At 43.5% G+C, this 17024-nt stretch overlaps 1 protein-coding gene across 7 annotated transcripts in view; it reads left to right on the top strand.

Moving 5' to 3' along the window:
* The window catches only part of LOC119178697 (fat-like cadherin-related tumor suppressor homolog), an 812220-nt gene that overhangs the window by 110424 nt on the left and 684772 nt on the right, over window positions 1-17024 (top strand). For all 7 annotated transcript variants that reach the window (XR_012888480.1, XM_075882464.1, XM_075882456.1 and 4 more), the window contains exon 9: window positions 4506-4669. Coding sequence is in view for 6 of the 7 variants with exons in the window: in XM_075882464.1 (XP_075738579.1) it covers window positions 4506-4669 (164 nt within the window). In the remaining variant the exon portion in view is untranslated. The remainder of the gene's footprint in view (window positions 1-4505; window positions 4670-17024) is intronic.

Raw genomic sequence — 17024 nt, 5'->3', positions numbered from 1 at the left:
TTCAAGATTTGCCAACTGCAACATCGCAGAGGGGCAATCGCGGCGTCTATACCTACTGTAAATAAAACGGGCTGCTAGGCGCTGAATTTTTTCTATCTTTTGTATATTGCTTTTTGTGTGAGGGTCCCATACTACGGAGGCGTACTCCAAGGAAGGCCTTACCATTGTTTTGTAAGCTTTAAGCTTTAAGGAACTGGGGGCATTAGCTAATCGATGCTTTAGAAACCCTAGTTTTTTACGTGCGGAAGAGCATGTATTTACTATATGGGTTGTCCAGTTGAGGCTTGAGGTTATTGTAACACCCAAATATTTATATTCTTCGACTTGTGTAATCTGTGACTCTTTTATAACATATTTGAAGTGAAACTTGTTGATTTTGTTGGTGATACACAAGTGAGCAGTTTTTTCTAGATTAATTACCATGTTCCACTCGGAACACCAAGTTTCCAAGTTACCGATGTTTCTGTTTAAAATTTGTTGATCTGCCATTGAGTTTATGACTTTGAAAAGAATGCAGTCGTCTGCGAACAGTTTAACTGATACGCTGGTATCTATTGCTTGAACCAAATCATTAATATAAATGTTAAATAAAACAGGACCGAGTACGGACCCCTGCGGTACTCCGGAAAAAACGTCTAAAAAACGCGAGCGCGAACCCTCAATCTCTACGTATTGTTTACGGTTTAGTAGGTAAGATGTGACCCAATTTGTTATATCTGAAGGAACGCCAATTGACTTCAGTTTATTTATTAATTTTTTATGGGGAACTTTGTCGAACGCCTTCGAGAGGTCAAAAAAGATCACGTCAACCTGGCTACCAGCATCTAGAGCCTTCGCAAATTCATTAATTGTAGTTAATAACTGCGTAGTAGTAGAAAGACCTCGTCGGAAACCGTGTTGGTGCTCAATGAGAATATTTTGGGATTGAAGAAAGTTATTGAGGTATTTTGCGATAATATGTTCCAGCAGTTTACAACAATGACAGGTGAGAGAGATAGGCCGGTAGTTACAAAAATTGAGACGGTTACCCTTCTTATACACAGGAGTCACACGTGCAATACGCCAATCATCAGGTATCGCACCAGACGAAACGGATTTCTGAAAAATGACTACAAGGAACCTGGCTAACAGTGTAGCATAGCGTCTGAGAAATGCGGAAGGGATATCGTCAGGGCCTGTCGATTTTTTCGGATTCAATCGCAAAAGCAATTCTGTGATACCTTTCAAAGAAATCTGAATGACACCACAATCACCATTTTCACAAACAGCCCCGTTTAAAGGATCTGACGTTGAAAACACACTTTGGAAATACTCGTTAAACACCTCCGCCACTTCTCTTAGATCAGTAAGTACCCGATCACCCTTGGCGATTTGATCAAGCCTCGTGCCACCCTTATTTGATAAAAATTGCTAAAATTTAGAGGGACTTTCGGATACAAAACGATTGAGTGTCACATTAAAGTAGTGATCCCTAGAAGCAGCTAATTTGGACTTTAACGTAGCCTGTAAATCAAAAATGTCTGCTTGAGCAGCATTTGAACATTTCTGCAAGCGTTTTAATTTGCGTTTCACATGAATTATTTCTCTATTTATCCACGGATTCGTCCTGCCAACTTTTTTTTTTCACTTACCTGCTGATGTCAATCTTCTTTGACATCAGCAGGTAAGTGAAATGCAAAAGAAAACGTTTCTCGACGTAGTCTGCTCGAGTTTTGAACTTCGAGGACTCATAACTTCACTTTTCGAGCATCAATTTCCATCATTCTTGTTACATTCGTCTCAGTAATCATCGCTACATGCATTCTGGTGCTAAACAAGGCTGTCCCAAAAGTGTCGTAGGTCCCCTTTAAGGGCATGCGCAGGGGGATTTCAGAGCACCAATATATACGTGAAGGAGCAACATAAGAGCAGGACCATTCCTTGTTGTACGTCACCCCTTCGATCTTCGAGGGTGTGCTCGCGTGAAGAAGGGAAGGTGGCGTTCCAATCGAAATTTCATACCTTTCACGGTGCATAGCGTTGCAAATCTTGACAGGTGTAACCATGAGAGCCCAGAGCATGCATTAAACTTGTTAGCTTGAAATGTTCAGACCAAGTGAGATGCTTTTTAAGGTGTTCACCGACAGCAAAGAAATTGACACCACGCGATTAGACTCGGCCAATGCGAGGCATCCCTCCTTTTTTGTCTTTTAGCAGTCTGGCTATCTGCTCTTGTGCTCCAATTGTCAGCCACAAAGAAAAGAAAGGGACGTATAGGAGTGTTGATTCAATGGTGGACACTGCACTCACCATGCTAGGCAATGAAATGAAAGACCATAATATGCAAACCGTGTGGGAAATGCATGGCTATGTTCAACCGCTGGCACCTTCGTGCTGTCATAAACAGTAACATTTCTTGCTTCCTGTCGCAGATACAGGTCGAGCATGTCTTTGCTTGAAATTATCTGAATTTACGTGAAAGTTTATTGTGCCTTTATTTGCGATTTTAAAGGCCTGGAACGGTGTTTGAGGTGCCTATTTTTGGTGCCTAAAATGCAGGGGTGGAACTGCGCCAATAGCGCCATTCTGCGCCAATCTGACTTACTGCGCTAAATGGATAATTTTTGCGATAATTGTCTATTAGAAGTGTAAACTGCCAAAACTAGCCGAATATTGTCGACCGAGTAACACTGAGCATTGCCTATGGAAAGCTCGCGGCTGCTTAGATTTCCAGTGTAGTTTAATCATGTTGTAATTAGGTTCATTAAAAGGCCTAATAGTGCTCTGTACATCGCTGTTATCACCGTGATTTCCCCGTAAATGTGGTAGAACCAACACTGGTAACTGTCAGTTGTCTTGTTATACAGATGCACTAAACAGCAGTGCGCGTTTACGAGAACAAATGTGATTCTTTGACGTGCGCCATCGCCACCAATAAACAAAAACAGTATAACAGCAGATGTTGACCAAAAGTATCCACCAGAATGTCTTTTCCTTCTTTTTTTTACCAAAGTGCGTAAAAGATGCCTAGTTGGCACTCTTGCACTATCATTTCATAGCGTGCAGTAGTGACCCCAAGGAGCATTTCGAAACTATTACAGGGCCCGGGATACGTTGCGACTGAGATAGCGACAGCACGGACACTATTGGCTTTCCGCAATTCATCTGCACACTTTTCTACCGCGATCGGATACTAAGCAACAACTGACAGTTTCATTGAAACACGAAGTGGTCACGTGCATGTACTCCTGTTTATTTACGTGCTACACGGTGCCTATGCTGCCCACGCCGTCGCTGCCTGGCGGCTCCCTGTACCGTCGGCGCGAATTTGCCGTGTGAATCGCTCGCGTCCACGCTTCACTCCAAACCGATGAGCAGAGTTGTGCATTTAATTAGCATGGGGAGTAAAGTGCACCGTGATTATTTGCCGTTGTGAAAACAAGAGATAAGCATCGCTTATTCCTTTTTTTATCTGAGAATTTTCTGTCAGATGTAATGTTTAATGATGGGAACATACACGCACGCACAATTCTGTGAGTGGTAAGTCTCGTAAGCTTATTGTTACTGAATGTTCAGAAAAAGGCATTGCAATTTTTGTTTAAGCAGAAATAGTTTTGATTGACGAAGATGTTTGACGCTGGGAAGCAGCTCCAAAACCAACTTTCTCTTCTAATCCCGGCTGCGGTGGCTGGATTTCTGATGGAGGTGGAAATGTTGTAGGCCCGTGTGCTCAGGTTTGGGTGCACATTAAAGAACCCCAGGTGGTGGAAATTTCCAGAGCCCTCCACTACGGCGTCTCTCGTAATCATATGGTGGTTTTGGGATGTTAAACCTCACATATCAATCAAATCAACCAATCAAACTTTCTCTTCTCCAAAACACGCATTGTGGTGCTCCAATACATCATTATTCCTGCTCCCTGAGAGTCTCCAAAAAACTATAGTCTACTTCTACCCCCTGGAAACGAGATTTTCAGTGTCTAAAATACCAGCCTCTAGTAATGAGAAATAGAAAACGGGGTGGGTGCTAATGCTTCGACAAGCAGACTTCTATTTTTAAAGGCTGCAACTTAAAAAAACAAGTCCGCTTGTTGAAACGTTGGCTCCAGCACCCACTCCCGGTTTTCGAATTTCTCATCGCAAGCTTCCATCTTCACCTTCTTGCATTCCTTTCAGAAGTGTAAATGTGGTCTTTTAAGCTAGTGGTATTAGCAATACTCGGTGCATTCTGTTGCACCACAGTACCCTTTTTAGGGTGCTGCTGTTTTCTATTTAAAAGAACAATGCCATAATTTTGAAAGGAGCTGTTGGTTAATGGTAAATGTATGGCATGTGGCAAGCCAAAAAAAAAAAGGAAATCCTGGCCCAATTAATTGTCATGTGAGCACATTCATTCTGCCACTTGCCAGAATGATCAAAGCTTGTTTTTGTCATTAAGAAGAACTTTTATCATTGCATGAGAGCAACATTTTCAATTTCATATTTATTGACGGCTGCCATTTCGGTGGCATGGCTCACCTTATGCAGGTGCACGTGGAAGTGCTTGATGCAAACGATAATTGGCCTGTGTTCTCGGAGAGCCTCTACCAGGTTGAAGTGTCTGAGAGTTCATCTCCTGGCATGGAAATTCTACAGCTGACCGCCACCGATGCTGATGAGGACCAGCGTCTCTTCTATAGCATCCACAACAGGTGAGCATATTCCCGCTTGGGGAGGCATATAATTTATTATTGGGTCATTCCATGCCAGACGTCCCAGCCATTTTCGTGACCACCTCAAATGTATTTGAAAAAAATTGTGCTGATTTACTGCATTGAAAACAGTGAAACAGTAGAAAATCTCCTGCAGGAAAAATTTTTTGGTCACGTCGCTGCCTTCTGGATTTCTCGGAATGTTGTTTGGGTGTTGTTTATGGAAAAATTTATTTTTATAGTATCGCTCCTTCTTTCTATACCAAATTTGGTATACATGTTAAGTAAGGGTTCTTGTGTAAGGTGTTTGAAGCTCAGTAACATTTGTGCAACTTTTCTGGCATATACGCCTCCAAGAATTTAGCCAAAACGTGTTGTTTGTATTTTTTTTCTTGGAATACTACACTTTGTATGAATATCTGAGTAGTGAATACTTATTTTACAGAAGGTATATTTTAATAAAAATATATGTTTGGATGTCTCAAGCTGCTTAAACTTTATGAGAAAAATTAACGAATTTTTCAAAATCGTCATTTTTGTTTATATCGAGATGCACTTTGCATCATGTGGTGGTCCAATTAAAAATCACCTTTGTACTTGAAACCAAATAAACAGTTCTTTTCATATGGCAAATCTTGTCATTGTACTTTTTGTTTTAAAGAAGAAAATAATTTTTTTAAACTTTTCCATTGATGGCAACAGGGAATTTCGAGGCGGCAGCTGCCGTATGACCAAATGGGAAGATAAATGCCATCGGGAATGTTCAAAATTTTTTGCTTTTTAAAACAAAAAATGTAATAATAAGGTTTCTTATATAAAAAGAACAGCTTATTTGCTTTTGGTTTAGGTATAAAGGTGATTTTCAATTGAACGATCACGTGCTAATTGCGTCTCAATATGGACGAAAATGACAATTTTGTGAAGTTTATGATTTTTTCCTTGTGAATTAGCTGCTTGAGATGCCTAAAAATATTTTTTTCTCAGAATATATTCTGTGGAGTAAGTATTCATTACTCAGACATTCATACAAAGTACAGTATTGCAATAGAAGAAATACAAACATAATACATTTTGGCTAAATTCTTAGAGGGGTATGTGCCAGTAAAATTTCACTAGTATTACTGAGCTTCAGACATCATACACAAACACCTTTACCTAATATGTGAACTAAATTTGGTATAGAAAGTAAGAGCGATACTTTAAAGTAAAATTTTTCACAAACAACACTCATACGACATTCCAGGAAGTCCAGAAGGCAGTCACGTGACCAAAAAATTTTTTCTCTAGAAGATATTCTACCGTTTTTACTGTTTTGAATGCAGTAAATCAGCACACTTTTTTTCGAATACATTTAAGAGTGTCGCCAAAATAGCTGGGGATGTTTGGCATGGAATGACCCTACTGCATTGGTGCAAGTGCTATTGTAATGCTGTACTTTGCAGCTGTGCCTTTGTGTAAAAATGCACTTGCCGCTTTTTGTGAAGTCCATAGCGAAAACGGTGTATATAAAATATAAAATGCACATAAGTTTGTCTGCGTGATCAAACCTTGCAATGCGTGCTTGTGTCTTCATTGCAAAAACGTTGTACTTCTCTGTAGGGCAATCGTTTTAGTGCTAGCTACAAATTTTCATAGAATACAACTTGTGTCATACAATAATTTGCTGCGGGGCGCTAATATCCTAAAAAGTTGAGTCAGCAGTGATCAAACACTAAGTTTTATTGTGCATACTGACAGTTGCCATAACTTTCTTTCCTTTTCTTTTTTAAAGCATAGAAAAACGCTGTGCATTGCACTTCACTCAAAGCTGTCCACCGCATCGGGCATGTAACGAAACGACATCAGAGTCCTCGGACAGACAAGTGATGTCATGTTTTATTGGCAGCCATTATTTTAAAAACCAGTACATGCTGAGGTGCCATCTGGCTGTACTGTTGCACACTACATGGGTAGTACAGTCATGCTGTGGTACTGCAGTACACTACAGAAGCTATCGAAGGCCTCATCCTTTAAAGAACTTGTGAAAATTGTGGTGGTTTCACATGAAGAGCTATGAGTGATAGAAATGCATGTAACAGCTGTTAAGAAGACCATAATTTTATGAGCTGAACACAGTTCAGTAAATATTTGTGTATTAATGAAATTGAAAGTCTGTGCACACATAGACACAGGTGCATCTTATTTGGTGACTGTGAACATTGCCTTTCTGAGTGCTAGTGTGATGCACTGCTTGAACAGAAGTGAGCTAATGCAGTGGGTTGCTTCTTTGAGATTATGACAGCTGTGACTTCTATCATTTGTCATGAGTAGGGGCTCCAACTTGAAGGATTGAAACGACATGGTGATGTTGGATTTTGGTTGGCTACGGCAGCTTACTGGCAGGTCCAACTCCTCTTGATATTGGAGGCTTATGTTTTTTTTTTCACCCCGAAACCAGCGACATCACAGACACTTCTACTTCTAAGAACCATGTGCATCTGCTAATGCTGTGTGAGGAACGGACTGACAATATTGTTTGTGCTGCCCAGCCAAATGAGTTATGATGATATTATCGAGGCTCACTTTGATTCGGAACCAAAGAGCAAAAAAGACAAGAGAAAAAACTCCGAGTTGGTGCCTGTTAGAGCGAAAATGTCACCCTGGGAAAGGACGTTTACCCAGCGATCCTCGCCTCAATGCATGGAACTATTGTTTGCTGCTGCAGTGGCTGAGTTCGCACGCCCGCAGTCTCCACACCGAAGCCCGGGCGTAGTCTGCTACATCTTGCACTGGCCGTTTGCGCTATGTTGCCATGTGCTACAAAAAATAAGAAGAAAAAAAAAAGCTTTCAGTCAGAAATGTTCACACTATAAAAATTAAATCAGAGCAAAGCATCTTAGTGCCATTTTTCTTTATTATTTATATTTTGTATTGGATTCTTTTAACACAATGAAAAGAACACACTGGCACACTTCAGATAGAAGACGATCTGAAATCGTAGCAGGCACATATAGAAGAATGGTGCGGCTTGGCATTTCGTAAATTTTTCAGCATAAAAAAAGATGACAGTTTGTTATAGATGGCATACGCCTTAAAAAATGCTGATCAGAGCATGGGATACACAGCTGATGTGTGAGGATAAAAAATTTATTCACCTTTCTGCGTCACATTTGGTCAGACATGAACAGATAGAGCAATGTATGTGTTGGCTTCGAGAATCAACACACTGCATGTTTGTTAGTAAGACGGTAAGTTGAGCTAGTTGGTTAGCGCCGTCTTTTCTTTTCTCTTTTTGCTCCTTCCCTGTCCTGTATTTTTTGTGGTGTTGCGCTGTAAGTAAGTTCATGTTTGGTAGTACCTGCGCTGCTGATTTGCGATGTGTGTTGACTGTACAAGGTTGCCGATAGTCAACATGGGGCATCAATGCTTTGTTCCGAACTGCAACAGTAGATATATAAGTCTTGCACTGAAAAAGTTTGCACCTTCAAAGCTCCAGCTAATCCTGAATGCTTGCAGGAATGGGCGAGAGCTATAGGCCGGGTGGATTGCAATCTTACAACATGAGACTACATCTGCGAAAAGCATTTCCTTAGTGAAGTGGTGCGCAGGTGCAAATACTACGGGGAAGTTTGTGATAACCTCGCTACCCACCAAAGTCAAGATTACTGCAGGTTCAAGCATAACGAGCCACAGGCACGCGTTGACTGTCACCTGCTCATGTGTAGTGCAACACTCCTCACGCACTCAACTCGCAAAGTGTTAAACACGGTTTTAAAACAGAGTGTTCGATCTAACAAAACACACAAAACGCTTTATTGCCTGTGGTAGCACCCCAAACAGAGTACAATGTCCAGTCCTAGGACGCAGGGAGCAAAGGGCTCCCACACGCAGTCGTTCATGAAAAAAGGGAGACTGTGAGCACTTCGTAGGCAACAATGGCGAGCATTGACACGCCGGTCGGGAAACGGCGCCTCGCAGCTATGCTGCGCACTCCCACGATGGCCACTGGGCCTGGTCGTGAGAATTAGGGAAAACCTCATACGTGTGGACCTCCGGCAAGTGCGGCTTGGCATAGTATGACCACGTCAGGCACTAGGCACCGATTTGTGGCTTATCATATGGAACCAGAGCTACAACAAAAAGTAAACACGCCCGCCTAAGATGCCTAGGCACCCAGGCAAGCTACAATCCGACAATTCCCAAAGAAAACATGAACAAAGAAAAACATGCCTACCGTGTGCTGCCTGAGGAGAAAGAAAGCCTTCTTGGCATGCACGGGACTTGGTCTTGCAAACTTTCGCAGCACCGAGAACATGCGCTGCACTCGCTCGTGGCGCAATCTATTGGTGCACGTCGTGAAAAGAGTATGGGAGAATGAAAGGGAGCAGCCATATGGTGGAAATGCTCACGAAGTGGCTGCGGGCGTGCCTCAGATCCCCATAGCTTGAAGGGGCAGTCATTCCTGACGAATCAAAGAAGCCAGTGTTGCTTCCTGGGGCAGCTCCTTGCATTTCTTGAAGTTTCGCCGCTCTTGCATCCAGTGAATAAAATCAGAGCCAGCCAGAAAGTAACTGCCGATGAAAGCAGCGCCAAAAGAGTGAAGGTAGATAGTGTACGTCACAATTCAGTAGCCACCAGCAACCAGAATAATAGCCTTCAAACTAATACAAACTTCAGTGTGAACTCCATCACTCTGGAGGGGTTCACGTCTGAGCATTCACTCCACCACATGAACTCTCCACCACAGCCAAGCTGCAATTCACTACTTCTGCTGAGGAAGATGTTTCGATGCAGAAAACAGAAGCAGGGGTTTTGTTCCCTACAGCAGGCTGGCTCCAGCAGTTGTCCAGTGAACATCACATACCAATGCCAAACCCTGCATGGAAGCACCACTATATGAACGTTGATAGTGTTGAATGCCTTTTTCTTGTATACTGTAGTGGAGCACGAGTGCCCGGTCACCGTTTCTCCTTTTACGGCAGCGCGGCAGCCTAGTTGCGACTCGAAGGCCCCCGCATTGACAATGACATGCCACTCGCAGGGAGAGGCGCAAGTACGCGAGGAGAAAAGCGCGCGAGAGAGTGAGTAACCACCCTGCCAGAACAATGTGCCGCGCTACAAGGAAGGTCAGTGCACCCGCTCTTGGTTGAGGCACAGTGCCTGACAGAAGGAAAAGAGTGCAGCTGTCGTCGCTATTGTACGAGTACGACCATATGTTCACTGACTGCCCAGGCTGCACTACGCTGGTCACGCACAGAATTGACACGGGTGATACACGACCTTGAAAATGCAATCCCCCGACCGATTAGCTTGGCTAAGCAAGAAGCACCTTACACCGCCTTCAACGAAGTCATGGACACAGGCGTAGTTGAGTGGTAGACTTTCTGCAGACTACTGCAGGCTGAATGAGGTTACGAAGACGGACGCATACTCTTTTCACTCCATTTCATCGTTAGTATCAACCTAAGCAGGGCGAAGTACTTCACTTGGCTCGATGCTAGCTGTGGATACCTTCAGGTTGAGATAGAGTGGGACAAAGAGATGTCTGCTTTCACATGTGACAGAGGACTTTTCCAATTCAGGAGAAGGTCTTTCGGCTTGATGGGCGTTCCTGCTACGTATCGGAGGCTAACGGACCGTGTTTTGGGAGATGCAAAATGGCAGCATGCATTCACATATCTAGACGACGTAATGGTTTACTCGAAAACGTTCAAGGAGCACTTGCACCCCTTGAGAGACATTCTAGGAAGGCTGAGGTGTGCGGGCGTCACTCTGAACCTGAACAAAGCTCAGATAGCGGCAACCCGAATAACATTCTTGGGATTCATGCCTGACGAGGGTCGCATTTTGCCGGATTAGGGTAAGCTTGAAGTGATAGTCAGCTATCTATTGCCAAACAATATCGATGAGCTGAGGCACTTTCTGGGGATGGTGAATTTGCATCGCCAGTTCATTTCAGACTGCGTGCATTGCAGATGCCTTTGACAAAGTTCTTGAAGAATAGCGAGCGTTTGGCTTAGAGCCAAGCGCAGAAGGCCGCACTGCGTTGCCTCACGAAGTTGCTGGCTAACATGACGGAACTGGAGCTAGCCGACTTGAACAGTATAAAATATCATCATCAAACGCCAGAAGAAGAAAGAAGACTGCTGCCTGGAGCGAGCGGGTGCTACTTCACTTCTTCTAATAAACCATATTTCGTTCGAAGCAGTCCCTGGTCTCAATCGTCTTAATAATAGTGCCGTGAACCAGGGTACTACCTCCTCGCCGGCAAGAAAGGTCAACCTGCCACGAAGCAGCAGAGAAGAAAACGGCGGAGGAGCAGGTAGGATCGGCCTGGATCGAGCGACGAGACCACGGTGGACAGTACGAGCATCAGAACGAACGAATGACAAGTAAGGAGGCATTGTTAACCGCCTAAATATGAGCAAGGAAGTGATAACGAAGAAAAGGAAAGTGCTTCGCTCCCAGATCACGCAACTGATTAATGCAGCCGAGTAACAAATTAATGATGGAGCTAACCGGGAGCAGCTGCTTACAACGCAGCTGCAGATTAAAGGAATAAGCGACAGTCTCAAGAGCGTGAATGAGCAAATCAAAAAGTTTTTGACAGAAGACAATGCCGAAGTTGAATTCTAAAAGATCATAGAGTACGACATGAAATTAACGATGACCTTGTCTGCAATAGAATTCAGACTTCGACAGCCTGAACAATCGGATTCAAACAATAGGACGAGGCAGGTGACGCCATCAAGTACAGGACAAGAAGCAATGGAACTAGTTAAGCTACCAAAGCTTGAAATGGTCTAGTTCGGGGGAATAGCTTTGGAGTGGAACCGCTTTTGGGCTCAGTATGAGCCGGCAGTTCACCTGAGACCGAACATGAGCAAGGGACAGAAGTTCAATTACTTGTTAGCATCGCTAACCGGAAAAGCGCCGGCTGCTATTGAAGGACTTCAGTACTCGGCAAAGGAAAATTATGACGATGCAATCAAAATACTGCAAAAAGACTTTCGGCAGCCGCGAACATTCAATTGAGATGCACATGAATGAGCTCTTGAGTTTGGAGAAAGTGAGGTCCGCTCAAGATACCGATGACTTAAATAGGCTAGTACAGAGAGTGCAAGTTAGTATATTGGAACTCAATTCCCTAAAAGTGGAAACCGAGAGCTATGCGCCAATGTTGTTACCAGTATTAAAAAGAGCAATTCCACCAGAATTATCAGTGCAATTCAAGGCAAAAGAGGCTATGAGAAACAGCTCAGATTCAGAAAAAGGCGAGCAAAGCAACCCAACGGGAAAAGCGTGCGAGGAAAAGCGGAACAGGCTTATGTTATTCTTAAGAGAGTAGCGGATTTTTGTGAAGAAACACAACGTGAACAAGGGAGGATAACTGCAAAACCAAGAGAGAACGGCCGACAGATACGCACAACTTCAAGCTTCTATAGCTCAGCGGACAGAATATGCTTATTCTGCAAACAGAAAACCCACGCAATCGAAAACTGTCGTCGGAGCATTCCAACAGATGAAAAGAAAGCTATGCTTACCGAAAATAGAGCATGCATGCTTCAGATGCAAGCGACGAAACCACACTGCACGCATTTGCTAAACCAAAGTAAAATGCAAGCAATGCATGGGACGACATGCCACGTCAGTGTGTCGGACTGTGATGCAGAAAACAAGGGCAGAGCTGGTCTCAACAGCGCAAGGCGAAGCAATGACGCCTAGGCTACACGCAACTGAAAATATCAAGCATAAGTTTGTGCTTTTGCAGACGGCTGTAGCATGCATAGAAGGAGAAACATGTGGCCGACATTGCCGTTTGCGATTAGACAGCGGAAGCCAACCTTCTTTTATTGAAGCGGGATTAGCAAAAATAGTAGGTGCAAAGGTGTTGCGACAGGAAAGGCTGACAATTGGTTCATTTGGAGAAGACGAAAAGGTCAAGCTAATAAACTTGGTGCAAGTGACTATATAGGATCACGAGAAACAAGAACGACAACAGTGATTGAAGTGTTACAAGTCAACGTTATGTCACACAGTTGTATACCCATTCCAAGTCGGAAACTCAGCGAGAAAATGAAACAGCTAAAGACGCAAGTGGCAGATCACAGGACAGAGACGACTGCAACAGATTCTGTAGGGCTACTGATCGGCTCAGACTATTATTGGGAATTCTTTACTGGTAGAACTCGAAGAATTGAGGACAGACTGATGGCTGTAGAAACTATAATGGGATGGGTACTGCAAGGGCCGTCAGAGCAAAGCAAGACAGAACTAACACATAATCTAGCAGTCATGGTTTTGAAAGTTGAAGCTGCGGAGACAAAACTCCAGCAAGAGCTACAGAGATTTTGGAGCCTGGAGTCAATGGGGATCGCAAGAAATAGCTTGCATAACACAACAAATGAAGTGTTCAAAGGATTCGAGCGCAAGATTGTACAACAAAACGTTCGCTATCGATTTAGCTTGCCATGGAAACAGGACATAAACTTGGAAAGCAACAATTGAAATGTGATAAAAAGACTACAGCAACTGACTAAAAGGCTTCAGAAAAATTAAGACGTGCTGCATCGCTAGGAAAAAGCTATGTCAAAGTATATGGCATTAGGAGTCGCAGAGGAGGTCCAAGAGCTATCAGAACAGCCAAATGCACCTTGCTACCACATGCCACATCATGCGATCATTCGAGAGGACAAAGCCACAACAAAGGTTCGAGTAGTGTTCGACGCCTCATCACATTCTTGAAAAGGCATGTCTTTAAACGATAATTTAGAGGCAGGATGCAATTTGAATGAGGACATGCTATCGTTGCTCATTAATTTCCAAAAAGAAAAGCTAGCTTTAGTAGGAGATGTTGAAAAGGCATTTCTACAAATCTCTATACATGAAGACGATAGTGATGCAATGAGATTTCTGTGGTGGAAGCATGACGCTGAGGGAACGTTCATGAATGAAGTGCAAACATGGCGCATGACAAAGAGTAACGTTTGGAACAATAACAAATACGTTTATTCTGGTAGCTACAATTAAACACCATTTGAAACAAGTGGAAGACCAGTTTCCTAATACGACAAGGACACTGCGGAAAGCAATCTACGTGGATGATGTCATTCTGGGAGCAGCAACGCTTGATCAAGCAGTCAAGTTGTACAACGAGGCAAAGCAAGTGTTTAGAGAGGCAGCGATGAATTTGAGAAAATGGACATCCAATGAAGAGCGATTAAACAAAATAATTGATGAAAACGAAAGGGACGATTCTCACATGGAGATTCGATCTAGAGGATTTACAATGTTTCTGGGCTTGATATGGGAACACTCAAAGGACATGATTTTCTTCCCTGTTGAAAAGTGGGAATCATTAACAAATACAACGTACTTGACAAAAAGGACCGTGTTACAAGCTACAGCGAAGATATTTGATCCGCTCTGTTTGTTGTTTCCGTTCACAGTACATGCGAAAATAGGACTGCAGAGACTGTGGAAAACAAACGTCACGTGGGATGACCAGCTTCCTAAAGAAGAATGCGACAAATGGAAGAACCTCATGTTTGAAGTGGAGGACTTTCGAGTTCTAGAAATCACCTGATGCTACGCAAGCAAGAATCAACTAGTACAAGAATACAAGCAGCATGTATTTGCCGACGCGAGTGCATCAGCATGCGGAGCGACAGCATACCTAATAGCAGTATACCGCGATGGAAGCAAAGAATCAATGCTGGTAACAGCGAAAAGCTGCGTAGCTTTATTTAAAGAGCTGACATTGGCGCGATTTGAACTGATGGCAGCAGTGGTAGCATCAAGATTATGCGACTACATCAAAGGTCACTTCAACGAAAAATTTCAGGAAATGCACCACTGGACGGACTCGGTTATTGTGCTTCACTGGATCAAGGGAACAAGCAAAAGGGATTCTTTTATTGCCATCAAAATCGCAGAAATCAGAGAAAGAACACTTCAAGCAAGTTGGTCATTCGTGCAAAGTGACAACAACCCTGCTGACCTACTTGCACGAGGAATAAGCGCAAAGGCATTGATAACATCAAAGTTATGGTGGAACGGTCCCGAATGGATAACATCACTGGAAAAGAACTCCGCAGGCATAATTGGCACGAATACACACATGGAAGACCAGCATAAAACACAATGTCACCAATGCATAGGAGGACGTGAAATTGAGTCAATCTTGAAAATCGAAAGATATTCATCATACGGATGGCTTGTAAGAGTGACAGCACGGGTATTCAGATTTGTAGACAACACTAGAAAAGAAAATCACTAAGGGGTGTTTACAGGAAAAGAGGTAACAAATGCAGAAAATTATTGGATAAGATGGACCTGAGTATCACTGAGACAAACAAAGTGTGAGGCCTATTTAAACACTCAATCATTTGAAATTGATGGGCACGAAGTCTACCTTGATGATGGAATCATCAGACAGAAGGGACGATTGCAGTGCAGCCAAGAATGCAACAAGCTCGTTAAAGTAATTCCAAAGGACGGGCTTTTGTAGGAACTGCTAATACGTCACATGCATAAAATGGTGTTACACAGAAGAGTTGAAGTGACGCTAGCGCAACTTCGAACTAAGTTCTGAATATTGCAGGGTAGACAAGCAGTGAAAAGAGTTCTGAACAGATGTGTCATCTGCAAGAGGCATAACTCCAGACCGGCGACTCAAAACATACCCCCACTCCCAGTAGACGAGTCACCGAAGCAGAACCATTCAAAGTTACAGGAGTTGACTTAACAGGACCTCTTTACGCAAAGTACAAGTACCAGATTGTGAAGCAATATGTACTGATATTCATCTGCGCAGTAATGAGAGGAGTACACTTGGGAGGTTACCAACGATTTGTCATCGTCAAGTTTTCTACAAGTATTCCGACGATTTACAGCTCGACGAGGAATGCCAGCAGTAATCTATTCGGACAACGCCAAAACATTTATCAAAACTGAAAAGGAAATCAACAGAATGCTCGAAACCATTAAACACGAGGTCTCAAAGAATTACTGCAGTGGCCAACAAATTCAGTGGAAAAGGAGAGCCGAGTGCGCACCGTGGTGGGTAGGATTTTACGAGCGCCCCATAAGAAGCCCGAAGACGTCGATGCGTAAGATAATATCGAAAAGGACAGCTTCAGTAGAGGAGTTACGCAATATTGTAGCAGAAGTTGAAGGAGCACTCAACAATCGACCGTTGACTTACGTGTAGGAGAACCTAGTGAGCCAATGCCACTAACGCCGACAGACATCATAGGCGGACGGCGACAGCTTCAAGACGGACAAACAAAACTTTCCAACGGTGACATTGAAGAGGCATGGCGAAGCAGATGCAAACTCGTGCAAGCTTGGTGGAAGAGATGGCATTGAGAATACATCAAAGAAATAGGAGCTACAGTCAAAGCCAAGATGCGGCAAGCAAAACCACTCTCACAGGGTGACATGGTGTTGGTTGAAGACAAGACTTTAGGAACATTTTGGAAAATGTGCCGGATTGAAAACTCTACCCTGGGCGAGACGGAATAACAAGAGCTTGTCTCCTTCGCACAGGCAAAAAAGAACTTCTAAGAAGATCTGTGAGCTACATATACCCTATGGAGGGTTGTTTCAAATAGCCCGCAAGAGCATATCCTATTTCAACTTGGGTGGGCGGGAGCCTATAAAATATCACCATCAAACGCCAGAAGAAGAAGAAAAAAGACTGCTGCCTGGAGCGAGCGCGTGCTACTTCACTTCTTTTAATAAACCGTATTTCGTTCAAAGCAGTCCCTGGTCTCGATTGTTTTAATAAACAGGGAGTTTGTGATCCACACAGACGCAAGCGACCTGAGTCCTGGGAGCAATTCTGCTTTAGCAGCATAGAGGTTCCCTCCGTCCGATTGTATACGCGAGCTGTTTATTGACTTTGCCGGTGTGGAAATGCTGGTAACCGAAAAAGTGTGTCTCGTGATAGTTTTTGCTCTCCATAAGTTTGACTTTTACATCAACGGAGTTCCGTTTGTGATGGACACTGACCACATGGCGCTCACGTGGTTGAGGCACTTGAAAGAACCAAGTGGCTGCCTGTCGTGTTAGGCATTTCTGCTGCAGCGTTATGACTTCATCGTACACTATCGGCAGGGGAAGAACAATGCCGCGGCCAACGCACTATTGCGTGCTCCAGTCTGACATCAGGCAAGTCACACGACTAGTTCGGAACGTACTGAGAGCGAGACACTCGTGCAACGCAAACAGCGGAGCAAACGTTACTTCGAGGTAAGAGCGTGAACCATGTAGAGGCTGTAGTTGGCGCAGGGATTGTTTTCAGCAGAAGGGAACTGTTAGAAGCTCAGTAGAACGATCCGTTTTGTCGAGAGGTGTATGATGGGCTCCAGGA

The sequence above is a fragment of the Rhipicephalus microplus genome, chromosome 2 (assembly GCF_043290135.1).
Source record: "Rhipicephalus microplus isolate Deutch F79 chromosome 2, USDA_Rmic, whole genome shotgun sequence".
In the NCBI taxonomy this organism is placed as follows: domain Eukaryota; kingdom Metazoa; phylum Arthropoda; class Arachnida; order Ixodida; family Ixodidae; genus Rhipicephalus; species Rhipicephalus microplus.
This window is presented reverse-complemented; position numbering and strand designations above follow the sequence as displayed.